The sequence below is a fragment of the Carassius carassius genome, chromosome 17 (genome assembly GCF_963082965.1).
Source record: "Carassius carassius chromosome 17, fCarCar2.1, whole genome shotgun sequence".
In the NCBI taxonomy this organism is placed as follows: Eukaryota; Metazoa; Chordata; class Actinopteri; order Cypriniformes; family Cyprinidae; genus Carassius; species Carassius carassius.
In genome coordinates, this window is record NC_081771.1 from 31933254 (window position 1) to 31960819 (window position 27566).

At 36.8% G+C, this 27566-nt stretch overlaps 1 protein-coding gene across 1 annotated transcript; it reads right to left on the reverse strand.

Moving 5' to 3' along the window:
- Window positions 1-410: 410 nt before the first annotated feature.
- LOC132090948 (activin receptor type-1B-like) lies at window positions 411-26841 on the reverse strand. Its single transcript, XM_059497724.1, has 9 exons — window positions 26692-26841; window positions 7157-7402; window positions 6826-7074; window positions 5569-5799; window positions 5318-5485; window positions 4175-4331; window positions 3943-4067; window positions 3704-3834; window positions 411-2883 (listed from the first exon to the last, which is right to left on the reverse strand). Exons 1-9 carry the CDS (start codon window positions 26813-26815, stop codon window positions 2758-2760), a joined length of 1557 nt encoding a protein of 518 aa, XP_059353707.1. The 5' UTR covers window positions 26816-26841; the 3' UTR covers window positions 411-2757.
- Window positions 26842-27566: the final 725 nt, after the last annotated feature.

The following is a 27566-nucleotide window of genomic DNA, read 5'->3' on the forward strand; positions in this document are numbered from 1 at the left end:
CCTGCACAATTCATGGCAAATTTGCAAAAAACTCTTAATAGAAATGTGTAGAAAATGTGCTTGACCGTTTATGACAACTAGATCAACCATTTTGCATTTAACGACTTATACGATGAACTAACGCCTAGATGTTTTGGGGAGTAAGACTGTTGCACAGAGAACTATATAATACATTTTGAGCAACATGACATTAGCAATTGATAATGTAGGAATACGCAGAAGAATGGTCCAAAGCAATTGCAACTTGTTCAAAAGAATGAGAAACTGCTTTTATGATGTGCACAATTGACAAGATGATGTGGAGTCGGAACGAGTAGTTTTGGGAATTAAATTTCTGATCTGAGAAATGCACCAAAGCAAATGAGAAAAACTGTAAAATTTCTGAAGCAAGAAAGAACACAAGAAAAATGTAGGAAAATCTGTATTTATTACTGTTTAATAATTACCCATGTACATGATTGGAAATTGAAATTCCTGAAAAGTCTCTCCATGTAGATTTGGGAAATACACTGGGATTATACAGGTCTGCTGTGAGGTCAGAGGACTGAGGAAACTTCCTTAATGCTAAACCAGGACAAAGACGTAAAATTCACACTGTCGCAATCGTTTAGCTGTTATAATTATCCGGGCGACAGACGTCTACTACAGCCAGTGGATGAAAGGGAGCAGACATTTATAAAGCCCCAATCCTGCCAGCAGCGACATGCTTTCTGGAAACTATAAATATATGTACAAACTGAACTCGACAGTAGAAACAAATACAGATCAAACCTGAACATTTATTCCCAATTCAAGATGATTTTCTCAATCAGCAGCAGATGTGCCAGTGTCATCTTATATTTCTCAGTAGTGTTGTGTGACAGTCCAGTGATACAAATACATTTCATATGGTAGCCTGTCATTTAGGATCTCCTTAACATGAAAATATAATCTAAAGAAAGCATTAACTATATGCGATCATTTTTTGGCTTTTTCTGGACACATTTTAATCTTAGTGTAAGGCGACTGAATTGTTGCAAATGGACGAAGGAGAATAACAGTACTTCAGATTGTCAAAACACAGACTCTTGACATGTCCAGTGAAACTGGGAGATAAAATCAAATTAACCAAAAACCCTGTACAGCTGCTTCAAAACCTACTGTTAAAAGCGCTATACGAATAAAACCTGAATTAAAACTGAGTCACATTAAAAAAAACAAACCACGAAGCAGAACCACACGATTGTCTACTGAATCAAATCGGATTAATAAAAAAGGTCATACATTATAGAAACTACATTTACATCTTGCATATTAAGCGGAGAGGGACAGAAGGGCAGTAGTATTTATCCGTGGAGTACGAGAGAGAGACACAATCTGTCTGTCAGGAGTCATAAATACAGTGTAGGAGGAGTAAAGCAGTGCGCTTCGACGCCAAACTTTTCAAGTTACATTTTCAAGTCGTTCTTCTCATTACAGACCAAGTGCATGAAGAAGAATGAGATCTATTTCCTTGGATCACGTCCTAATGTTAATGCAAAAATTAAAATCCTGTCATTTCTCACCCTTATGATGCTCCAAACCTGCATGACTTTCTTGCTTGCATTGGACAAGTTCATGCAACCCTTTGCCTTGCAATTAAATTGCATGAATTCTGATTGCATCAAGCTCCAAAAAAAGTATCACAGATGTAGAGACAACTTTGAATTTAGCATAATATCATATTGATCATTTATGGCGATGTTTCATCATTTTTTGAGTGCAGCTTGCATATTTTGCTTAATATGTCCTTTTGTGTTTTACAGTAAAAGTTCCAGCATATGGGTTTGGAGCCACGCAAGGACGATAAATGAAGATAAATAACATTCTTATGCACTTGCATGAAATATTCCTTAAAAAAACGAGTTTACAAAACAGTCCCAATGCTCCTCAGTTAATAAATGTGCGTCATTATAGTGTTATTTAATGCTACCGTGACAGGTTTAGCTATGAAAAATAAAGTTTAACGAAAAGCCTGACCCGTACAGCTTCACATCTCCCATGTTCCTGGATGATCAAACCTGTAGCTTAGTCGAAGGACTTGGAAATTAAAAAAAGGGTAGGCTATTTACATTTCCATACTATTAAAAAATATACCATGTACAGTAGCTTCATTCACCCATGGAAGAGGAAATCTAACGGAGATAAAAAAAAAAAATAAGGACGTGTGAAGGATCTACGAGCTAAAATAAATAGATATCTCCGTACCGTTCAGTAGTTAAGAATAGGCACGGCGTGCCAGTGTGTGATTTCAAAACCAAGATGGCTATAATCTACGCTCACGAAACCTGGGATAAAGTGCAAATAAGGTGGTTTTGCTAACAGCTTTGATGTGATTATGAAAGGAACCAGCTGATCCTGTTTACCAGCTCAACCCACCCTTTTCTTCATAGTTATTTAGCTGTGATAGTCTGCTAGACTCACCTTAGTGAATACAAATCAAAAAAAAAAAAAAAAAGATCTTAGGGGCCAAAATGGATTTGATCAGAATCAATGGAGTCACATGTCCAGTTAGATCGGCGAGCTGGGCGTCACTGGTAGATGTAGAGAGGAGGAGGAGGACAGCACAGAGGGCTGCTGGGAGCGAGGGTTCAGTAGTTTTGGCGTTGGGATGAGGTAGACCCCGTCCCGACTCAGCGGACGGAAATACTTTTGAACTGGCAGGATAGTTTAGAGTAGTCGCATGTCTGTACACGTTCTCTTTGCTAGGAGTGTTTCTGACAGAAGGTAGTGTTTCGCTCAGATTTTCATGTCTTCATCCACGCTGAGCTGAGACAGGGTTTTCTTAATGCGGAGAGCCGTCAGTCGTGCAGCACTGTTAGCGTACCAGCACTCCCGCATGATCTTCCCCATCACACGCAACGCCTGCGGGAACAACAGCACATTCACCATGCGAGTTCATATCAGAGAAAACAGGCTTTTTGTTTTCACTCTTGAAGTATTTCATGTAATAATGCAGCACTTCTGACAAACAGTGTGTCACATTCATTTGACGCAAACAAAATAAAATCTAACAGTAGAGCCCGACCCATATGATTTTTTTAGAGGGTGATACCTAAACCGATATTAGGGATTAAAAAAGGCCGATATCAATGTATCGGGCCGATATTCTTTGTGTATATTATACTTTTTCAACGGATCACAAATCTCACGGTTTGGATCACATTACAGTTTCTGACCCAAGGATCAGATCATTTTTTGGATCAGCAAGAAAACAAAAATATTTCAATTTAACTTGCTTTCCATTTATTACTTAAAGCAAAGTACTTCTTTGATACCACAGCAAATACTACTAGATTAACTAACAAAGTTTAAACATACAATACATATATATGAAAAAATATATATACATATATTATTTAAAAAATACCTGTGAAAAATAAATGTGCTCATATATCAATTTAATTAATAGAACTGATGATGAAGTGGGACAAAAAACACTTTCTGAAGTTTAGATCTAGGTTTTGTTGAAACGGCAAAAATTATAATCTAATCTTTCAGAACTCAACATCACCTTCCCAATCTGAAAAGACCATGTACAAATAAAATAAAAATAGGCAATTCAGAAATCACCATCTTTTTGTAACGATACAGAAAGGCTATTTTAAGTGGGTTCAGGGAAAGAAAGAAAACTGTACAGTGGCTGTAGAGCATTCACAGGGTTGTTGCGATCTCTCTCTCTCACCTCATAGCTCTGCCACCAGTTAGAGATGTTGGGTCGTAACCTCTGATCACACACCACTTTCCTCATCTCCTCGATGGACGGGTCAGAGGGCACCAGGTCATAGTAGGGCAGCTGGTACTCTTCATGAATACCTGAATGCAAACAAAACATAAAAAATACATTTCTAACTTTAACTTTTAACGTCCTTCAAGTGCTTTTTATGCCAAATCTTGAAGAATGGTTTTGATTAAATGCAGCACCTCCAGCATTGCAGCGGCGAGCGATTTCCCAGTACACGAGTCCCAGAGCGTAGATGTCAGCGCATTTAAATGAGTCAAAGTGACGCATGTTAATAGTCTCTTCTAGAACCTCAGGCGCCATGTACCTGAAACACACACAGACACAGGATCACTGAAAGAACATCGTGTAGAAGACACAAACACTGACCGTATGAGCAGACGGTTTAGGTCAGATTATTTTAACGAGCTGTACCTCTTAGTGCCGACGCGCTGGTTGGGGGCGATATCGATGGTGTCAGAGACGGACTCGTGACGAACAGCCAGGCCGAGGTCAGCGATGGCACATGTGCAGTTTTTTTTCACCAGGATGTTCTTGGACTTCAGGTCACGGTGAGCAATGCCAGGCTTCCCTGATGACAAAAACAAAACCATTTCTGATCCACACACATCTGGTAAAACCTCTCTGTCCAGAGAAGAGGTGTTCCACACCCTCACGCGCTCCCACATGCACAACACTTTTAGACATCACGACTGTTTCAAACAGCAGGCTGCTCAAGAACACAGCCCTACATGGAATGAAATTATCTGATTTCAAAAAATGATCTGATTCTGTATTGAAAAGTATTGATAAAAATTGTATACAGACCCAATATTTGTGTGCTCTCTCTGTTTGTGTTTATTAGTTGTCAGACTCCCCAAGAATCGACTGAGAGTGTCAGTAAACTTTTCATGCAATTCACTTTAGTGAACACTGATAAATGCCAAAAATCAGCTTACTGAAATAACATTTTTTATAAGGTCAGTCCATGTTTCTGTCGGCAAAATGTAATAATTTGTGTATCTGACAATGAGTATTCAATTTTACAAATAAATAAATAAAAAATGCTTAAGGCTTCAATATCCCCCAACCACTAGAATACAAAAATTACTTTTACTGTAGCTTCTTATTATGCTGCAAAAAAGTGAAAATGAATTTTGTTCCATTTTTCAAGACTTCATTCATTGATTTTAAGATGTTTCGATATTTGTATTGGGGGGGGGTCAGAGGGAGAAATTTTTTGAAATGCTAAAATGCATGCAACATTTAATGCAATGATTTTATGTATTTAACACTTTCGGCTTTGACTGAAGACCTTTTAGACCTTTTTTGCTCCTTTAATCTTTTGATCAAATCACGATGCTTTTCATGTCTGATGTTTCTTTGTTCATTAGTAATTTAACAGCATGCCATCCTACACGGCTACTTTCATGACAAAAATCAAGTTAAAACGACAATAAAAGCCTGCGCATCTGATGCAGATGATGTGTTAGAAGTCAGCTCCCTATGTAGACAGCAAACTGGCTCACTAGGTATTGTAATGGACATAATTTAATTGAATAACCCTGAAAAACTCACCCTGAGTGCCCAGTATCTCCATGTGTAGATGCGCCAGGCCGCTAGCAGCCGACAGCGCTAGTTTAATCATGCCCTCGATGGAGACTGAATATCGGTTCAGATAGTCGAACAGGGATCCATTCTCATGATAGTCTGACACCAACCACAACTGAGTCCACGTGCCATTATCTGTGACAGAGAGAATTAAACATTATTAGAGCACAACAGTATAAAACAGCTCATTAAAACACACAGCTTATTCATTTGTTTACCTTTGTTGTCAGCAGCAATGAAGCCCAGGATGTTCTCGTGGCGGAGCATGATGGTCTGATAGATCTCCGCTTCACGAAACCAGGAGCGCTCCTCACGAGAGGAGAAGATCTTCACAGCGACGTCTCCTCCTCTCCACTTCCCCCTCCACACCTCCCCAAAGCGGCCTTTACCGATGATCTCCTGCAGCACTATGGTACGAGCCACGGTCCTCTGGACGAACAGAGGCAGACCTGCAGAATCAACCAGAGGATAAGGCTTAAAGCTGAAATAAACCTAAACAGTGATAAAAAATAATAATAATAATAATAATTAATGACAAGTAACAAAAGCAAATAAACGACTAACATATCAAAATATTGAAATATAAACTAGAAAAATATATAAACAATGATAAAATAACACTGTGCATAATTTAAACGGACTACTGTTATGAAACTTGGAGAAAGGCAGCCAAAATGTAATTTTAATGGCATTTTGTTAGAGATATGTAAGTAGTGGAAAAACATAAAATAGGACATATATAAAAGATATATTATGGAGTTTTTTCCCCTCCAGAACTCCATATTAACTCCACATTAATCCAAAAAGACAAAAATGAAACTAGCTAAGCTATTAAAATGAAAATGATAATGAATAAGAAACTACAATGTGATTTATGAACGTTACATCAGGGTTATTATTGTTTTGTTAAGTGAAATAAAGCTGACATATGATAAAATATAAACAATAGATGGACAACCTAGAAAACTACAATTAAATATTGCAACTAACTGAAATGTGCTTAGGTTCAAGCACAAAAATCACTAACTGAAACTTGACAAAAACTCAAATTAAAATATATTAAACCTAAATAGTATTAATTAAAAAAAAAAAGAACTGCAACCTGAACTAAAACTAAAATAGAAAATAAAAAATAGAAGCCCATTCAAAATATGAATAAAAACTATAATGGTATATTAATTCATTATCAGATTAAAAAAATAAATAAATAAAATAATTTAAAAGTAAAATAGAAGTAGTAATGTTGCCTTGGCAATGAAAAACTAAAAACTGAAAAACAAACAAACAAAAAAACTAAAACTACCAAAATGACAAAAGCACACAAAAAATTTAGATTACAAAGAATACAATACATAAAATAAAAGCACATTCAAAATATTAATAAAAACTACAATAATATATAAATCATACTAAAATAACACTAGTGCATACATGCATAAACAAAGCAACACTAAATTTTCTCCTGCGATACTCACCCGACCCTGATCCTGAGGTGGAGAGGTCATAGATGAGGTCCTGTAAAGTCTTGTCCTTGGCCAGGAACATGTGTTCAGTGCTGGGATCCTCTACCTCCAGTATCTGCCGGTGACCGTAGGCCCGCTGGTGATGCTGGAAGAGGAAGAAACCCAGCAGAACCAGCACACACACCACAAACACCGGCCCAACCACCACAGCAGTGAGCTCCACCGGCCCCCAGTCCTGCTCTGAGCCCGCTCCATGAGTCACTGACAGAGAACACGCTGCATTAGATCCTGATCTGGAAGTCTCTAATTGCTTCTGCTATTGATTAAAAATACTGATGCTCACCGGTTGGTAGTCTGAGGTCGATGCTGTTGCAGTAATCAGAGTAACAACAGTGTGTGTTCATCAGTCCCTCTGCGCTGAGGCAGTAGAACGGCTGTCCCGGAGGAACCAGGTCATCTTTCTCAATGCAGAGCCGCACATGCTGCTCCTGTCCTTCAATGACTGAGGTGGAGGCCATGCACGCCCCCATTGTCTTGCACTTATACCCATCCTTCTCACACTTTTGTATGGTGCAGTTACACCACAGCGCTGCAGAGAGAACCAAAATTATACATTACATGACATACTAACACTATACTATACTGAACATTAAGTAAGAGATAATTGATGACGGGCCATTGAATTACCATTTGCCAGGTTTTTGTCTATAAATGCTCAGTGTGTAGGATTAATAATCTCATTCCACACCTTCGCTGCTAATTCTGAAATGTCATTTTAGAGCCAGTAACGGAGGCTTGAGCCATTGATAGCAAACTAATGCAGTCGTGAGAGAAAGATTAAGCGTTTGTGAATCACTCAAATCTGCATCTCTCAACAGAGCCTGGTAAAAGCATCTCAAATAGTGAAACTTTATGCTCATCAGCTTCAAAGTCAATGCTATACCTCGCTAGTGAGAAATATCATGTTGCCTGCTAAACTTTTAAGATGCTAAACTATTTTGCTGATCAAATTGTCAGAGCAGCGCTAACAACATGTTTCTGTGTCCGTGTGTCTCCATGTGTGTCAGAGAGTATGCACTTTCCATATATAATCATGTAATCATCTTGTTGCAAGAAACATTTTTGTCCTGTTGTTTACTATATTTATTAGTTTGGTCACTCTCACTGGGTTTTGGTTCTCTTGCTGTATGGACCTTTGAAATAACTGTCATGATAAGTCATAACTCATGATCAATGATGCGGTCAAGACCCGCCTGGAACTACTTTAGCTGTGCATTTTCCTGAAAATAATTGCACACCTTGGAACGTATGTCAGCCAATCAGATTCAAGCATTCAACAGCCCAGTAGTAAAATATACTATGTGAGACACTAGCACAAAACCAGTCTTAAGTCACTGGCCTATAATTACAGCAATAAACACAAATACATTGCCTGGGTCAAAATTATTAATTTTCCATTTATTCCAAAAATCCTTAGGATATTAAGATCATGTTCTATGAAGATATTCTGTAAATTTCCTACTGTAAAAATATATCAAAACTAATTTAAGTAAAATGCATTTCCAAGAATATAATTTGAACAACTTTAAAGGTGATTCTCTGTATTTAGATTTAGAAAGCATATTTATTTAGCTTCCAGATGATGTATAAATCTCAATTTGAAAAATGTACCCTTTTTTTTTAATACATATTACAGCCACAATCTCAAACTGTTTGTGAACATCTGTATTATAGTGAATGGATCCAGTGAATGCAGATGTGTCTTTTTTAACAGCATGGGGTGGCAGAGATGTGCACCAAACAATACATTTTCATGGCTGGTGAGATAAGTTATCTATACTGGCTCATCCCCAACAAGGCAACTTCAGAAAGACAAAATAAAAAATTTTGTGAAAATGTTCTAATCTTTCATCTGAATGCCTCTAAAACAACTTTCATTTTCAGCTGCCATCAAGGTAAAACAGAAAGTTTCAAAGGGTGACTTTGGTACTCAAAGCAATCAGTTTTTTATGATTAAATAATCTCCTGATTGATTAAATAAAGTCCCCCTTGTTGGAATAATGCATAGGACAACATAAAACTGCATTATGTCCTCCCCTCAGACAAATTTTCTTGGTTAAAGACTCATTCATCAGGTCTGTCCATGAGCAGCCAGACAGATGATTCAATCAAACTTGAACCAGAGCACATGCAGATGGAGGTTGTAGACAGTCAAAAGTGAAGAACAGCAGACCACACACACACTCAGCTCATCTGAGAAGAGAGCGATGGACTGCAGGAGTTTTCTAAGAGATGTGCTTTAGGGAGATGCAATCTAAAGAACTATAGCACTTTTGTGTTCATAAGAGAGACATATTTTCTTTTAACTACTTAAACTACTTTTTAACTTTCCTTTATTAATTGAACAACAAACATCTTCTCATCTTAAATTTGGTGATGGGAAGAAATAAAAAACAAGAATCGCTAAACAGCTTAATGTTTTTATTAATCTTCAAATATATGATGTAATATATGATATGTGCTGCACGTGGCACTGTTCTGCATTCAATGGGCTCACGGTTTAAAAACATGCATTTATGCCAAGTAACAATCACTTACGATGAAATTAAGACAATGTTTAATTCTAGGTTTTATAATTTAATATTTTGTAGACATGAACAAGCAGCCAGCAATGCTAAATCATTACTACTTATATTTATATTTATATACACATACACTTATTTATCCAAACACAAATACTTAGCGTACAGTTACAATTTTTCCACATAATATACATGTACATACATAAATGCTCTTTTTAATATACCTGCCATACATTGTCAATTTGTATATTGTCAATCCTTACCCACCTATTTGTATTTTTTTGTATTTTTTATTCCTTATTGTGTTTTTTGTTCTGTCGCTGTTAAGTTGCACTGCGGAGCTCTGTCACGAAAACAAATTCCTCGTATGTGTGAACATACCTGGCAATAAAGCTCATTCTGATTCTGATTCTGATTTCAAAATAAGAGCCTTCGTATTTTGACAATATACATAATGTGGAAAAAAAGCATTAAACACCAAATCCACTTTTAATGATCATTAAAGCTAAAGATAAAAGTAGTCACTTGCTCACCCCAACACTGGATTTTTAAAATCGGCTACCAACATTTACATAACACCTATTTATTTTCAGCACGTCTGCCTGCCCTGATAAATATTAACGTTAACTGTGCCAGTACAGTAAAACTGTTTTATTAGAAGGATCAGAGGATATAAATAATGTTTTTGGTACAGGAAACCATGACTAAGAAACCTGATTAGAGATTTCACAGGAAAAAGTAATTACTGGCAGTCCTATAAGTCATGTAACAAGTTGTGTAAAAGAGTTATGCAACGGCTGCGAGTCCCTGAAGTGCAACATTCATTTGGCGCTTGATTCACTCTCTGGTGAAGCTCCTACACAATATCATCATTATTGAGATATTTTTCTTGCCATATGGATAATTAGAAAGTGTGAACTGAAATTGTGTCCAAAATGTTCTCTGCTTTCACAGCGCTGAGTTGCATTCGTGGTGTGACTGACTGAACACAGGACTCGTTTCAAGCCAAAAACATGGAGTACACAAATTAATAAACCTGTGATCAATTCTCATTAAAATGGATCTTGTTTTATGGTATACTCTTGCAGTATTGCCCGGGCTGTTTCTACATCTTCTGCTTTCAGCAACAGACAAGCACAGGACTTCTGCTTTACTAATCTAAGTGTTTGCATGTATGTAGGTCACAGCAGAATGTATAAATTTAGCATCTGAGCTTCCAGATGAACGTGTTTCATTATTGCATGTATAGTGGCATATTAGTTGATAGATGGGATTTCCTGTTATTTACGCCCATTCACACAATATGACGTAAAGAGATGATCCATCATCATGGGAGCTTACCCTTGAGCTATGAACAGAGCGAAACTACTCGAGGACAGATGTTATGACGATGTTGTTGTGGTCGATGTCACATTTGATGGCAGAGATTTAACTGATAAGTATTTTCTTATAGTGACAGAAGAAGAAAAAAAACATTCAGTTCCAAATGCAAAAAAAACTAAAACTACTTAATACAATCATGCATTTAGGATCTAGGGCAGCAACCAATGATTATTTTGATAATCGATTAGTTGGCCAATTTTTTTCTTCGATTAATCGGATTAAAATCCCCATTTACTTTATTTTAAATTTACTGACAAAAACACACTATTCCACATTCTATCCAATGTCCTTAAAATAAATGAGCCAACTGAATGCTATGAAAACGTAGTGCTTAATTTAAAAGACCACCTGTCATAAGACAAAACACAAATATTTTAGGAAACTGCTGATTGCAGAGGATGCTGGCCCTCTTTTGTCTTTCACGACAAACTGTTGTTCTGGGGACACTGAAGCACTGATGAGTCTAACATGTCATTTCATTGATGACCACTGGGAAAGAAAAAAAGTCGTCCTAAATGCCAAGGCCATGTCTGGCTCCCACTCTGAGAAGTACACAGTGTTCTAATTGTGTCAAAGCTCTTGGGGGTCCCCACCCAAAAAAACAACAACAAAAAAAAACTCATATATATTTGTATTTATTTATTTCATATAATATTACATCATTTCATTTACTTGTGATTTTAATTTACTTTGTGTGTTTCAGAACATGTTTTTGCAGCTGAGCATTTACTATATGTAAAATTAAATACAAATCTATATACTTTGAACAGTGCACATGTATGCATTTTATTTAATAAAAAAACGAATTTATCTTGAATGTAGTTACATAACCCTTACATATTTTCTAGGGGAAGTTGTCATAGTTGGGTAAACCTCTATAGTGATGAATGAGAGACTACATTAAATATATGTTTTGTCACAATAGTGTTTCTACAAGAGGGAAAAAAATAGAACAAATTTGATACGATTACGATGCTGATGACCATTAATCAATTTCGATCTCTTGATTCACTATCAATTCACATGAATAGGCCTACTGTACTTACTTTTCTTGGGTTAAATTCACTATTTTCTTGCATTAGTTAATATGCCTCTTTGCATTGAATTTAAAACCATTTTCTCCTTTTAACCTTAAATACTACATTAAATATATTAGGCTATACATAATAACGGAAAATGGGATACAATTTATAACAAAAACGGTTGATCTGCATGTTTGTCTTCGGCATAATAAATGTGTGTCTCACGCACAATTTGTGAGAGTTAGCAACCCTGCTTTGTCATCGTTGACACAAAAAGAGCCTTCAAAACGCCCAGCTGTGAGCGCTTGAGAGCGCTTTTTGTGGGCTGCGTTTTTTTCAGTTGAGACCACTGATCTATATATTATATCTATATAATAGATCAGTGGTTGAGACGCTTTGGTTGTTATTATACAGAATAACCGCTAAACTGTTACTTGTATCTGATTTGGTAAATCATTTTTTTTTTCTGACTTAAATGCTCTGGATGCTCAGAAACCAGTAATATTAATTTATATTCCATTTTTCTTGTTGTTGCGCTTGTTGACACGTTGTTGTAACAAATAACACTTGTGACAGCTGATTGGTGGTGTGGAATTTGGCCCGCCCCTTCTGCACTCTGATTGATCAGCTGACTAGAAAGTGACAGTGATGAGCGCAGCGTTTTATCCAAAGTTGAACATTCTTCAATGAAAAAAAGCCCAATGCTCAGCTCTCAGTGCGAATAAGACACTCAGCGCTCAGTACGCTCCTGGCATAGCTGTCAACCCTCCTGTTTTTTCCGGGTTTCTCACGTATTTTAGCTCTTTTCCCGCTGTCTTCCCGTTTTAGTATTTTCCCGTAAAATATCCTGTATTTTTACACTCGGTGTTAACTTAGATCACGCAACTATCTGTGTCTGTGAAGTGGCTTGCACTTGGGTTGCTAGACCTCCAGTAAAGCAGATGGCAGTATAGACCCCTTAAAAGTTTGTAAACATTGCAAAGTCTCCGGGTGGGCGGGGTTTAGCTGGAGGCAAAAACTAAGAGGCGTGGATGCAATGTTGACAAGCGTAAGCTAGCACGTTTTAGGAGGGATTTATTAAACATGGATGCAGAAGAAGGTTTGGAACTGTCCGAATATGTACAGTCCCTGACCCTGACTCTTATTTTCTAATGTAACCTATCGCTGGGCTAACTATGATTAGCAATGTGTATTATTTTAAGAGACCATTCAAAGGCTACCATCGAAGAAGACAGTTGCAGTGGCGCCAGCGGGCGGGAGGAAGAGGGAAAAAGTAGCAGGAAGTGAACTTCAAGAGTAGAGTAGATGAGTGTGATGTGCAATGATGGATCAGGACGCCGAATGCCGAATTAATCACCAACCAAAACCGAGGACATTATGCCGATATTTGAGTAAATGGGAGTCCACCTTCCACTACCTGACAAGCAGCTATGTAGGTCCAAATTATGCCTACTGCAAAATTTGTCATTGTCAGGAAAAACGACATTTCACAGCACGAAATTATTATTAATATTAAATTATTATTAAAATTACCTTGTTCATAAATAAATCACTTTTAACATATCAATTGGTCTGTCATTCTTTAATATATATTGTGTAGTTATAAACTCTTTAGACTGTTAATGATTAGTGCTTTTTTTTTAGTTTGTGGATAAGAATCGTGTAAAAAAAAATCCCTTATTTTGGGGATGGATTCCGGGAAAATCTCCCTTATTTTCAATGTTCAATGTTGACAGCTATGGCTTCTGGCATTTTAAAAAACGTGGCGCTCCCATTGAGAACAACTTAAAAAATACGCTAGCTGCGGGGAAAAGTGCTTTGGTGGACACGCGGCCTTAAGGTTACTAGATTTAAAATTATTTAATTCAGAATAGGTGCAATGCTAGCTTTTTTCTCAGAATTACGTTAATGTTAGATGGCTAATTTACAACTAACAATCCGATAGTGAGCTAGCATCATAAGATAGAAAAAACAACTATTGACAGACCAAGATTATAATAAAAGCTTTGTGTATCCTGATGTGCAGACCAATGCAAACTCACAGGGCTTTTAACCTTCATTTTCTATTCAAAGGACAATTAAATAATTTGGCATTTCCTTGCATTGAAAGCAAACATCCACACATGTCAAAACAGTGAGACTCACAGGTCTGTCTAAATATTCTAGATCAACAATGTGGTTATTCACACCGTCAACAAACTACACACACCACGTAAAGCAAGAGAAGTCACGCTGTTTCTAAACCATGTCAGACACAAATATCATATGACTGTTTTAGCATTGCATACAATCTAAACTAGGGATATGCCGGATTAATTGCTCATGCTTTTATCACGGTAAACGGTATTATCACAGTATTGAAATTTAGTTTTAAAAAAAGATGCTCATAATACAGTATAACAGGTTAAGTAACTTTTTTTTAGGGCTGCGCAGATCACGATCGGCCGATCGTTATGCGCATCTCGTCAGTAAAGCCGGTTCTCTAATCAGCTGTACATTCCCTCAGGTGCGTGATTTCACATAGAGCAGCCGTTACTACACAGAGCCATTGTTAACTGAGAAGCTGCGCAAATCCCCGTTAATTTTCAGCGTTTATTAGCGCAGCTTCTCAGTTAGTAACAACTGCTCTATGTGAAATCACGCACCTGATGGAATTTACAGCTGATTAGTGAACCAGTTTTACTGCCGAGATGCGCATTAATGATCGGCCGATCGGCTGAACATTTAAATACAATAAAGCAATACAAAAAAATATATAAAGTTAAAAGTTTTGCACTGATTAAAGTGCAAAGGAACTATAAAGACCCATAGGTATCACTTTACTTTAAGATCTCATTAGTATTCTGATTGTGCTTCTAGTCCTATTACGATCGAATTAGAAGGGTCCATGTAAACGCAGCTATTGTTGTCACACTTAAGTCTGCTGCAGCTGCTGCGTATGTTATATGACGGTAGTTTTGTTTAAATTAAACCATAAAATGCCAATGAAGAGACTCAGAACAGCTGGGGATGAAATTTGTGTATTGTTGCATATACTATCAAATCTTTTTTAAATGTTTGCTGAAATAAATATCGGAAAAGATCGATTCACAGCTTTTAAGAATCGGTATAGAATGGACGTCGTTCAAAAAAAAGTATCAATCGAAAAAAAAATGTTTTCTGCTCGGCCCTAGTTGACAATAAATCAGTTTCTGCCACTTCAAAATATTCTGGAAGAATTTTTTATTTTTTTTATACAGAAGTACACCAGTGCACAATGCATCATTTTCAAATGACCAACTGTGAATTAATTAATTGGTCGCAATGAATACAATGTTGCCCAAGTCCTGAGATGCTGGCCTAAACAAACTCTTCTTCCACATTTTACTGGAAGTTTGGTGCAGTACTGCAGTGTTTGATTAAAAAGGAAGTGTTGCCTTTCATATTTCAAGAACATCATTCTCAGCAGAGCTGTGAAACAAGCAGGTGGTCTCAAGTAAATGGACATGCAGTAATGCTGCCTAGTTATTTTTAGAGAGAAGTGTTTTTCTCTGTAGTGACCTCCCTGAGAATCACTTTTACTAAGTGTTTTTATGATAGAAAAAAATCTAGCCAAGTTCCAGATATTTTCACCAAAGGAAGGCGGTTCTGGACCAGTCAAACTGGCTCTGGCACCTTGCTTATCTACAACCAGCTGATGACTGGCGAGCTCAGATAATGTCCTGTACGCAATGTTTTCAGAATAACAACTCAGACAGGTTAGAGTGATGCAAAGCAAAACTAATGATTTGTTTCCCAAAAAACAAAAGCAAAGGTTGTCTACACCGGAAGAGGCCGATAAATCAGTTCAGTTGAAGGACATTCTTTGCTTATTTTTATCCTGCAGCAAAACAACCAGCAACTTTATTCTCACTGTAAAACGAATATACAATTATTCTGTTTACAAATATCACATGTGAATTAATTACTGGTCTGACATCTGAAATGTGACTTTAACACTGGTGAGCTTTCAATGACCACAGATTTGCTTTTTATAACAAAAAAACTTCAATGACTTTCAGACGCAAACCACATCTTCCTGCTTCTGCCAATTACAGTTTCTAACTGACTAACACTTATTTGGCAAACATCTGGCATAAATTATACACTCAATCTCAATCCAACACACACTTATGAGAAAGATGAAATCTCTCAACTGTGAAGAGTACGAATAAACTGGTAAAAGACTGCTAATAATCATTAACACGATCAAGTATCTGATTAACTGAGGGTAGACTGGAAAACTTCACTCTTTCAAAGGGCATTTTACAAGACATTTGGTATAGTTACAATAATATGATGTTAGGAACTGTACACATTTAAAAATAAATGCTAAATGTGTCTTTAGGACATTAAAAATATTTCTCCATTACACGGAGGGCCCAAAATTAATCATTAGGGCTGCTCCGATTTCACATAGAGCAGCTGTTACTACACAGAGCCGTTGTTCACTGACAAGATGCGCAAATAAACGCTGAAAATGAACATGGATTTGCGCATCTTCTCAGTTAACAATGGCTCCGTGTAGTAACAGCTGCTCTATGTGAAATCACGCACCTGATGGAATTTACCGCTGATTAGAGAACCGGCTTTACTGACGAGATGCGCATTAATGATGGACCGATCGTGATCGGAGCAGCCCTATTAATCATCAACATGTGACAAAAGTGAGTCTGAGTAAACAAAACGTGTTTCTTGCTAATTGGCCAGTGATTAAATAGGGACTACAACATAATTTGTGGTTTAAAAAAAGCTATGTAAAAAATAATGATCAGCAGATAGCTGAGGAAAAAACATTAAAAAATGCTTTTATTATGTGTAATAAAATAAACATTAACCGAACTGAAAAAAATTGTTTTTTAGCTAGTTGCCAACATTTCTTCTTTTTTATTTTTTTACTTCAAGCTAAAGTATAACAACAATTAAAAACTATAGACATGAAGTAACGCATGCAAACACAAACATACAACAAAATTACTAAAACTTCCTTAATTAAAATAATTACTACAACTAAAATTAAACAAAAATAAAGTAAATATTAACAAAAATTATATTAAAATACCTGGATGCAAAAAAAAACCCAACAAAAAAAACCCTCAAGTAAAAATTAACTTTTGGTTTAAAATTATAGCCTAATTAGGGGTTTTCTTAGCTTTAGGGGGTTGTTTCAACTGGACCCAGACCCTCATGATGAAAGTGACATTAGTGATTCAACTAATCATCACCTACTAATGAAAACACAGTAATTGTTGTGAATCTGTTGTCCTTGTGTGACATGATGACCTGTGCTGTACACCACAAAGTTAAATTTTTCAAATACATTTTCAATTAAACACTAATTGCATTACACATACTTACATTATTCAATTCACTGTCATTGCCAGATGTGGCAAAAAATAATTCTGTACCACACATTTTTGAGATTTGCTCATTAATGCCTTGCATCTGAAGCAGAGTAATCCTTGTGCGCTTCAGTCATGTTTCAGATAAGCTTTTCACTACTCTCATTAAATATGATACACCGTCTCTGTTTACTCTGTTGCAAAGTCAAGGTGGGAAAGCATGGTTATCAGAGGATTAATAATGTTATCCGTGCTGTTGCAAAACTGGGTGAGCAATATTACACTGAAATAAATTTGCTTTAGAAACCATTTTCACTCAGAAAGCTAGCATATTTCACAATTAATTACGAAGAAATGACAAGTATCACATTGAATTACATGTGAAAATTTGAAACAAAGATTGAGGCCATCCTTAAAAATATTTTGGTTTGCAGTAACAGAATTAAAAAAAAAGGGGTCGGTAGGTCATTCTATATATATTTTTTTTTAAGTTTCAATGTAAAAAAAAAAAAAAAGTAAATTTTTGTGATGGTGATGACGTTGGTATGAATTTAAACAAATTAGCATACCGTGACGTCACTGACTGGGTCTTCAACCCGTGCCTTCAGGCGCATCATTGCAAACCTCATTTTGATGCAGGCTATATAGACCACAAGCAAATTTAAATCGTTGTCAAAAACATGTTTATTGCATGAATTTCAGGTGAGAAGAAAAAAAAAATGAAGTACTGTTTTACTGTTTTACTTCAATCGACCGCTACGTGTCAATGCAACCTACAAATGAGAGAACGTTTACTTTGCTTTTTTTGGGTTGTCACTTTTGTGAAAAAAAAATCCTGTTTGATTTGAGTGACAAGCGTTCATTGAATCGATTGTAAAATCGATTTTGCATGTCTAAATAAGTTTTATATGGCAAATAACACCAAATATAGGTAAATCGACGGACAACAGGCAGGAGGAATATAAAGATGCAATATATTGGTAAAGACCAATATTTCTGATGATTTATTTTTACTTCAAGCTAAAGTATAACAACAATTAAAAACTATAGACATGAAGTAACGCATGCAAACACAAACATACGCTCCGAGAGAAGGTCGTTAAAATCAATTTCCTATTTTCGTTTTCGAAACTTGTGTTGGTTGATTCGTGCTTGATTCGTGCAATAGATTTTCGAACATAAAGTGACAGTCGACACGGTCACGGTTTTAGACTAGACGGGAGAAGGGATGGGAAAAGATCTGGGCACAGTTTTTCCAGAACTTCGTGCCAAATTAAAGTGGTGTCGAGCTGTTTTAATGAATTTTTTTTGGATGTATTATGGTGTTCGAACCCGTATGACTTTGAACAATGACCGCAAACATTTTGCTTACTGCAGCCGCAGCCATCATTACCAATCGCGATCCGTTGACAATGAATGAGAATGAGGCGAACGCACAGGCCATAGTGTGACATCCGTTAACCAATAGTGTAAACATAGATGACGTCACGTTTTTTTTTTTTTATTAAAGAAGATAGCCTTCATTTGTATGTAGGCCTAGGCAATTTATATATTTACAATACTTAAATATAATTAATAGTATTTTATTGCTTTTGTATTAGTTGTTTGAAGAGTAAAAAAATAATTGGTCGGTCTTAACGCAAATTTACAATCGGCAAGTCGTCGGACTAAAAGCAAAAAAAATAAAAAATTGAATCGGTCCTAAATTGACAGGGTCGGTCGGGTTACGGCAAACAAGAATATTTTTAAGGATGGCCTGAAATGGTATTTTCATGTAAAACATGAATAATGCTATATGTGACTTAATTTTTTTCCCCTCTCTCACTTGGGTTTATTAAAGTCTTTATAGCTTATATTCATAAACTGTGGGTTATAGTTTGCAGCTTCAGAAAATAGCTTGAGCTACATATTTCTTGTAGAAACAAATCTAATGTATAAAAAAAATACTGTGAATATCATCAAAATGCTAAATGAAGTCATTAGCTATATCACACAAGCTCAACGCTATAATTTAATCCCAGTACAGAACCTTTAACTGCCAAGTATCAACATTATCATCATACATTTTAAAGCATTTAAATGTATTATACATAAATAATTTTAAAGTATTATGCTTTTAAAGATCATTAGAGAACACAAACTAATTCTTTCCTAGACAGGCATATTGATCAACAGACAGATAGATGCACTTTATTGAACCTCGAGGAGAAAATGCCTGTCAGCCTTTCATATGCAGAAAACATTAACAGCAGGTTAAAAAAAAAAACCTTTAAAGGGTTAGTTCAGCCAAAAATGCTGACATACGACTATGGTTGCATGGTGCACCAATACTTCAAAAGTATCGCAATTCTCGGAAATTAAAAACGTCACGATTCCTAAATGTATTAGTATCGATACTTCAAAGTATGACCGCATTCCAGATTTGTAAGAAACGTATTTCATGTTGGGGTGTGCAACGCACGCTTCCAGTGTCTTCCTATGGACGTCTGTGTTTTTTCTCCTCACGCACGCAGCAAAGAAGCCGCAGCTGTCATGTGACAAACACTATAGCGAGATCGCTGCATTAGTGATGCACGGGTCGTCTCAATCATGTGACAAAAACTGATTTGGCTTTATTAAAATGTGTGCATAATCAAATTAACTAAATAACTTGTTCAGATGAACAAAGCTCAAGGTTTTCTTGCACAATTAACATTTTAATTGTTTGGTCAGACAGTTCATATTATAATATATTCACATTAATAAATCGGGGATTAAACGTGGAGTTATGTTCTTTTTGCTAAATATTAAAACAAGCATATGTGCACAGTAACTAGGGCTGCACGATGTGTCGTTTAAGCATCGATATCGCGATGTACGAATCCACGATAATCACATCGCAGGATGTGCGTTGAGGCTGTCGTAGTTGATCCATTATTGATTAACTGTACGGGCCAGCTGCTCCCCGGCCCTTGACGAATGTGATTCGCGGATTAATTGCACAGATTAACCATCATAGAGTGAAAGTTTATCATTTGCATGTGTTTTTAAGTCCTGTCAGTTTAACAGGGCAGAGAGAGAGAGTGTGCGTGAGAGAGAGAGCGCAAGAGAGAGTGAGTGAGAGAGATAGTGCGAGAGAGAGAGAGAGCGCGAGAGCGCGAGAGAGAGAGCGCCGCAAGCTCACCGTCTTCAAACAACTCGAGCGCTGTCTTGCTCTCTCTCCCTCGCGCATATTAATCAATTGAAACAATGGTGTCGATGTTTAAATTATTTAGGCTAAAATGAGAATGTAAGTGTGCTCACCTCATTTTTGTTTGTAAGAAAATTTTTTATTAGATTTCATTAGAGCCCGACCAATATATCGGCCGGCCGATATTATTGGCCGATATAAGCTAATTGCATTTAAATCGGCATCGGCGATTATAACGGCCGATGAAACATGAGAAACAGAGTTTCATGCTTCAATCATGTTATGAGTGTTGCATAGTGTGCCCACCAGAGGGAGCTCTGCAGCTCCAGAGTTAACAACAGCGCCAGAAGTCCACTACAGAAGAAAGCGATCAACTGTTTTGACGGTGAGTCTGTCGTTCATCATGTGAAATGATTGTAGATTTAGTTCATACCCTGTATATAAAAACTGTGTGGTAGTTCTAGCTAACGGTCCTATCATTATTACTTCTAAATATTCTGTAACATCACTTACAGCCGCTAATGCATTGCTATATTAGATTAGCCACAAAGCTAATACCATGTTTATCAGTGGAAGAGCGCGAACGTTAATAGGAGGTCAAACTATAACGTTAGCGTTTAACTTATTCTTATTCTATTGCGGTGTGTTTCCCACATAATGACCGCGTAATTGGGCCTTTCACACAGGACGCGGTATGCACGGCGCTTGCCGCTGGGTTCAGCGTTGCCCTTCAGATACAACGTGATTTGCGCTGCGCTATGGCATAGGCGGAGTTTTAAAAACGTTTAGCGGGAGCTCTTTCATAGTCTGTTCCTCCTCCTTTCGGTCAGCAGCAAACATGTATCTGTCCCGTTGTAAGAAGCGAGCGATAGCGCTAGTCCTACTAATGAGAATTAAGAGAGAAGCAAGGAAGAAGAGGCTACCCTCAGGTCCAGAGAACAATTTGGTGAATTCAGGCTGGTTACGTTACTCTAACGCTAATAGCTTCCTTTTTAGCAGGCCCCTTAAATGCTTGCTATTAACTTGTTTGAAGGTGGTTCTTCTCAAAATTGACAGCGGTGTGTTCATGACACTAACGTTAACCATTCAACTTCGAATTGATTCCGTAATCTTCCGGTAATAGTAGGCAAGACGATGTTTTGATTCAGACTGCACAAAGAGAAGAGGAGAAGATATACGGGTCTGTTGTGAATGTGTCTGTGAGAGCAAATATAGTGTAGTTACAGTAACTACAGTAGGTGAGTCAGAAATGATTAAACCAGAGGGGACATGTAAATAAATGTGAGCTGAACAAGCGCTTTTTTTTTTTTTTTTTACATATTGTTTCAAAGCAGCTTTACAGACATAACAGGAAAATGTTGAAATAATATTGTTAAATATAAGTAGGTAATACCTATTACTTGACAAAAAAATATATATATATTTCTCATTTTTGCCTATGTAGGAGATCCCAGTTTATTATTATTATAATTCTAATGATGACATGAGTAATGATACATGGTGATATTATTAATACACATGCTTATTCTTTCTCCGTCTCTCTTTCTGCCTACAGATGGCTGAAAAAGGTGAATGCTGTAGCAGCAAAGTGTGGGACTACTTCTGCAAATACTTTAACTTTAGTATTATAATTTATTTACAGTAAACACACAGACTGTTAAAACCAGCTTCAACTGGAAGAAAGTAAAAGTGTAAAATGTTTAAAACCAGACTGTTTTTTGATCATTAAAAAATATATACTTTTGATGTGCAATTGTTTAGTCATTGAGACTGTAATCTAAGGCTTTTTTTTTAACATAGTCCATTCTGGAAAATGGTTTATACAGCCCACATACATAGAACAGGCAGATATTTTGCTATTGAATGTTGTGTAAATGCAGTTTATAGGAAATGGGTCTAATATCCAGATTATTTTTAAAATCAAAATATCGGCTTATAAATCGGCTCTTTTCGAGTTAATATCGGCATCGGCCCCCAAAAATCCATATCGGTCGGGCTCTAGATTTCATATCACAATATATAATCGCAGAAATATCGCAATGTAATTTTTTCCCAATATCGTGCAGCCCTAACAGTAACCTATAACTGCGCTTTGTATCTGCTGATTGCTGATCGAGATTTATATGCTCACTGACCGGTATACTCTCAATCATTTCATTCACGAACGAGCTGTGTCAGTTCATTCAACTCGTTCACGAATGAGAAGATCTCTCGATCTCGTTCAGTGAAGGGCAGATTCGTTCACTACATTCAACAAATCACATGCTCCGTCACATCTCATACTCGAAATCTATTGGCTCGAGGTTGAGTAACTCTGACAGGATGAAACAGTTCACAGAGCTGAGCACGAGCTGCGCATGCGCTGCTAATAGCGCCGTGCTTGCGCGCTGCTGTGGAGGGAGGAACTTCAGTGAACGAGAAATACTATGCAATATCGTGTTCATTATCGAAGGCGATTCATCTGGGATAATGAACACGATATTGCGTAGCTTGTCAGCGATCTACGGCTCTGTTTATTAAATGCTGCTACATTTAAAAGCAGGTGATGGCGATTTAGCGGTAATCATGGAACCAGATTTACTAATTAGATGCGCATGATCATATCGTTAGATATATCGCCCAGCCCTAGATGATGCTCACTAAAGATGACGCTCAATAAAGCTCACTGGCTGAGTTTTCTCCTTTGAAAGGAAAGGTTGCACAACTGACAGAATAAGTTACAATATGTATAAGTTACAATACTGCTAAATATTATTTGTTTTTGTTTTTTTTTACCTTGAATGCCATTGCTTAAATTGATATTTATATTTTGATATTTAATCTTCTGAGTTCAGAAACATTGTTTAATATAATTGCTGTTCATATTTTTATTCAAAGGTCGGAATCAAGATAAAGTTATTACTATAGATAATGCTGCTAAATTTATTATTTTTTATCTTGAATGTCATCGCACTAAATTTTTGTTTTTTTAGATTTTGATATTTCATATACATACATATATGCTGTTCATATGTTCATTTATTAATGTGTTATATGATTAGAATGTTGTCCCGGTTTTAAAATAAAGCACAGCAATGATATTTGAGAGTGTATTTTCCCCTTTCAGGAAAAGTATCGAAAAAGTATCGAAATCACAATTCGTGACTTGGTATCACTATCGAAACAATAATTTTGGTATCGTGACAACACTACATACAACACTACTGATGTGTTATCTTTGTTATTGGGCGCACCAGAAAACAACGTCAGCAACGCCGTATGTCAGCATTTTTGTCGTAATTTTTGGACCAAAATGTACTTTCGATGATTCAACAAATTCTAACTGACACTCTGATGTCACATGGACTACTTTGAAGATGTTTTTATTACCTTTCTAGACATGGACAATATACCGTACACCAGAGATGTATAGTAACGAAGTAGAACTACTTCACTACTGTACTTAAGTACTAAAAGGCAGTATCTGTACTTTACTAGAGTATTTCTTTTTTCTCCTACTTCCACTTTTACTTCAGTACATATTTTCGATGAGTTTAATACTTTTACTCCGATATTTTTTTTATGTGCTGCATCGTTACTCGTTACAATTATAAAAATGTTACGAATCATTCCATTACAAACCCACATTACCACTGCCAGAACTGTAGATGGCAGGTTTGATGAAGCTGGCACATCATTGAGCGAATCAAGCGATTAAGAAGACTTCGCGTGCTGACTGAACTGCTGTGAAGAGAGAGATGAACACCGAGCCAAGCCAGATAATGACTCGTTCACGAGTCAAGAACCAGTTGCATCGGTTTTCGAATCACCAGTAGTTCTTTCTGACAGTTAGATTCAATAAACCTGTTGAAGAAAACAGTTCACCGGTTCTTTTGCGCTCGACGTAATGGCGTCATTGGCGTTGACTGCAAGCCTTCGGTTTACCTGGGCTCATAAAATTAGCACAGAATCAGTTCAGAATCAATCACCGAAAGAATCAGTTCGGTTCAGACGCTCTGTGTGTCGGTTTGCTTCACGCTGAATCACACATGCGCAGTATCATCAGCTCCTCGGTTCTCGAATCGGACACGTCTGACAGAAACGGTTCTTGCCCACTGATCTATAATATAAGTTATATATATAGATCAGTGTTCTTGACTCGTGAACAAGTCAGTCTGTTGTTCGTTATCTGGCTCGGCTCGGTGTTCATCTTCAGTTCTATCTTCACATCAGTTCAGTCAGTGTACTGTTTGAGTAAATTAATTACTCCGGGATATTGGTTTGTTTGAACTCAGATGGAGTGTCAGCCACATTAAAAAAGTTAACAGCTTAATTCATTTGTGGATTAATGCGTATTGGAGACGCGAACCGTTTAAAACGATTCAGTTCGATTTGGTGAACTGTTTCAAAAAGATCCGGTTACATCAAATGATTCGTTTTTGGACCAAAATGTATTTTCGATGCTTCAAAAAATTCTAACTGCCCATCTGATGTCACATGGACTACTTTGATGATGTTTTTCTTACCTTTCTGGACATGGATAGTAGACCGTACACACAGCTTCAATGGAGGGACTGAGAGCTCTCGGACTAAATCTAAAATATCTTAAACTGTGTTCCAAAAATAAACGGAGGTCTTACGGGTTTGAAACAGCATGAGGGTAAGTTGTTATTAATATAATTTTGCAAATTGGGCGAACTAACCCTTTAATCTGTTTTTTGTTTACAAAAAGTTACAGTCAAAGGAATTGAGAATGTCCTTTAGGTTAATCATTTGAAATAGTAAAAACAATATGTTCAAACTTTTGAGTACTTTCTTTAATAACTACATAACACAATACTTGTACTTTTATTTTCAGTACTTGAGTAGTAAATTTTCAAATAGACTACTTGCAATACTTAAGTACAAAAAATGTTAAATACTTTAGTACTTCTACTTAAGTGTGGTGCTTAAAGAGCACTTCAACTTCTACTCAAGTAATTTTTTTTGATAGAGCACTTGTACTTTTACTCAAGTCTGGGTCTCTAGTACTTTATACATCTCTCCCGTACACACAGTTTCAATGGAGGGACAGAAAGCTCTCGGACTAAATCCAAAAGTTCTTAAACTGTCTTCTGAAGATGAACAGAGGTCTTACAGGTTTGGAACGACATGAGGGTGAGTCATTAATGACATTTTTATTTTTGGGTGAACTAACCCTTTAACAGTAATAAAGAAAAAACCCACTGGCTACGCCATATCAAACCAGACATGGACAAAGACGCACTGTATTTCTATATGATGCAGAGACAGAGTCAAAAAGACATATATTTGAGAGAAATTGGGTCATCGTTCAGTCATATCCTTATTTTGTCCCTTCTTCACGAAGAACTCAGATTTATCCCACACAACCATCATCATCATAACCTGTACTCAGAGATTATGGTTTCCCAAAACCATATCATCACTCAAAAGGAAAGCATCAATCTGCAGACACACACCTTCTTTCTGTCCTGATATTAACATGTCATTTCATACTGAGAGCAACCATTTACTTGATTTTCCACTGTACTTATAGTGGACTGAGCTCCTCTCTATTTAGCTAAACACAACACTAAACAGATCATTAATAACGAACACTAATAAACATTTAGAGGAACTTACACCTTTGTTAATGTGCAACAGGTCAACCAACAGAGATGTGTTTATATAAGATACTCTGGCTGTAATAAAATCAGGTTTAAATAAACAAGTCTGCCAGGATCCAAATAAAGCCATTTTATGTTTACTGTATCTGATACTATGTAAATTGTAAGCATTCCGTAATCACTTCCTAAATAGAAAAACAAACAACTAAAATTACCAATGTGCACAAAACCAAGGAAAGGTATACAGCAAATGTTCAGATCAGTCAAATCTGCTTTTAAACAGAATTAAACCTGTTTGCATGTGTCGAATGACACTATGTGTGGAAGTACAACAACCATATTCAGACTCATATAAACTTAAATAAATTATATTTGATTACACGAGCTCATTTGAGTCTTTCTTTAGGTTTTATCCCGAAACTACAGCCACTTATTGACTATGTTAGCCTGTTAGCATGCTAGCCCTCACCTTTTGAGTTTGTATCATAAACCGATTCATCCTGCGTTATTATTGTTATTTAAACAGCACATGTATAAAATATAGATTTAAGCACATCATACGTTCACGTTTCTGACAGAGAAAGAGACAGGGTCAGTGAAAAGGCAGAGAGTTAATGAGGCCAGTCGTTAAATCCCAGCGCCATGTTGTTGTTGTATTAAACGCAAAACGTTCAGCGACTAAAACACCTCAAATGAACTAAACCATCACACACGTCAACAAAACAGTTCTGGGATGAAGAAACACTTCAAACTCACCTTCACACACTCCGTATAATCCTGCTAAAACGGCCAGGAGTCGCAGGATTTGCCGTGTGTCCATCCTCACAGGACTCACATCGCACTGAAAATGCGCGTGAACGTCGCTGGCGCGAGCGTGCATTCCACGCAGTAACTGCGCGAGAGCGCGCGCACAATAGCCAGAGCCACAGTGCACGTGCAATACCAAGACATACTCATATACACTATACTGCCAAAAGTATTGGTACACCCCCTTCTAATGGACAGGTTTGACTACTTAAGAAATGTCCATTAGTACAAATATCAATGTTTAAGCATATAATGATATTCTAGGAAATTGTGTGCGTCTAATTCTATACCAACAGTCTGGACAGGGGCCTTTTCTGTTCTATCATGACAATGAAGGTTCAAAGAGAAATTATTGATTGAGTCAGTGTGGAAGAACTTTAACTCAATTTCCTTCCTAAAAGAAAAAAAAAAATAATAATAAAAAATTATTTGTTTCTCAATAAATTAGAATGTCATGAAAAACTCATTTATTTCAGTAATTCAACGTGCTGTATCCAAGCATGTTAACAGAAAATTGAGTGGAAGAAAAAGTGTGGAAGTAAAAGATGCACAACCAACTGAGAGAACCGCAGTCTTATGAGGATTGTTAAGCAAAATTGATTCAAGAATTTGAGTGAACTTCACAAGGAATGGACTGAGGCTGGGGTCAAGGCATACAGACATGTCAAGTAATTTGCTGAACCACAGACAACATCAGAGGCGTCTCACCTGAGCTAAGGAGAAGACGAACTGGACTGTTGCCCAGTGGTCCAAAGTCCTCTTTTCAGATGAGAGCAAGTTTTGTATTTCATTTGGAAACCAAGGTCCATGAGTCTGGAGGAAGG

What these genes read in the sequence shown, in the direction of transcription:
- LOC132090948 (XM_059497724.1), bottom strand. Translation starts at nt 26,815, where the DNA reads ATGCACGCTCGCGCCAGCGACGTTCACGCGCATTTTCAGTGCGATGTG. An exon ending in ATTATACGGAGTGTGTGAAG is followed by an intron (nt 7,403 to 26,691) that starts GTGAGTTTGAAG and finishes TTCTCTCTGCAG; the next exon opens with CGCTGTGGTGTAACTGCACC. An exon ending in GGAGATACTGGGCACTCAGG is followed by an intron (nt 4,332 to 5,317) that starts GTGAGTTTTTCA and finishes TTTTGTCATCAG; the next exon opens with GGAAGCCTGGCATTGCTCAC.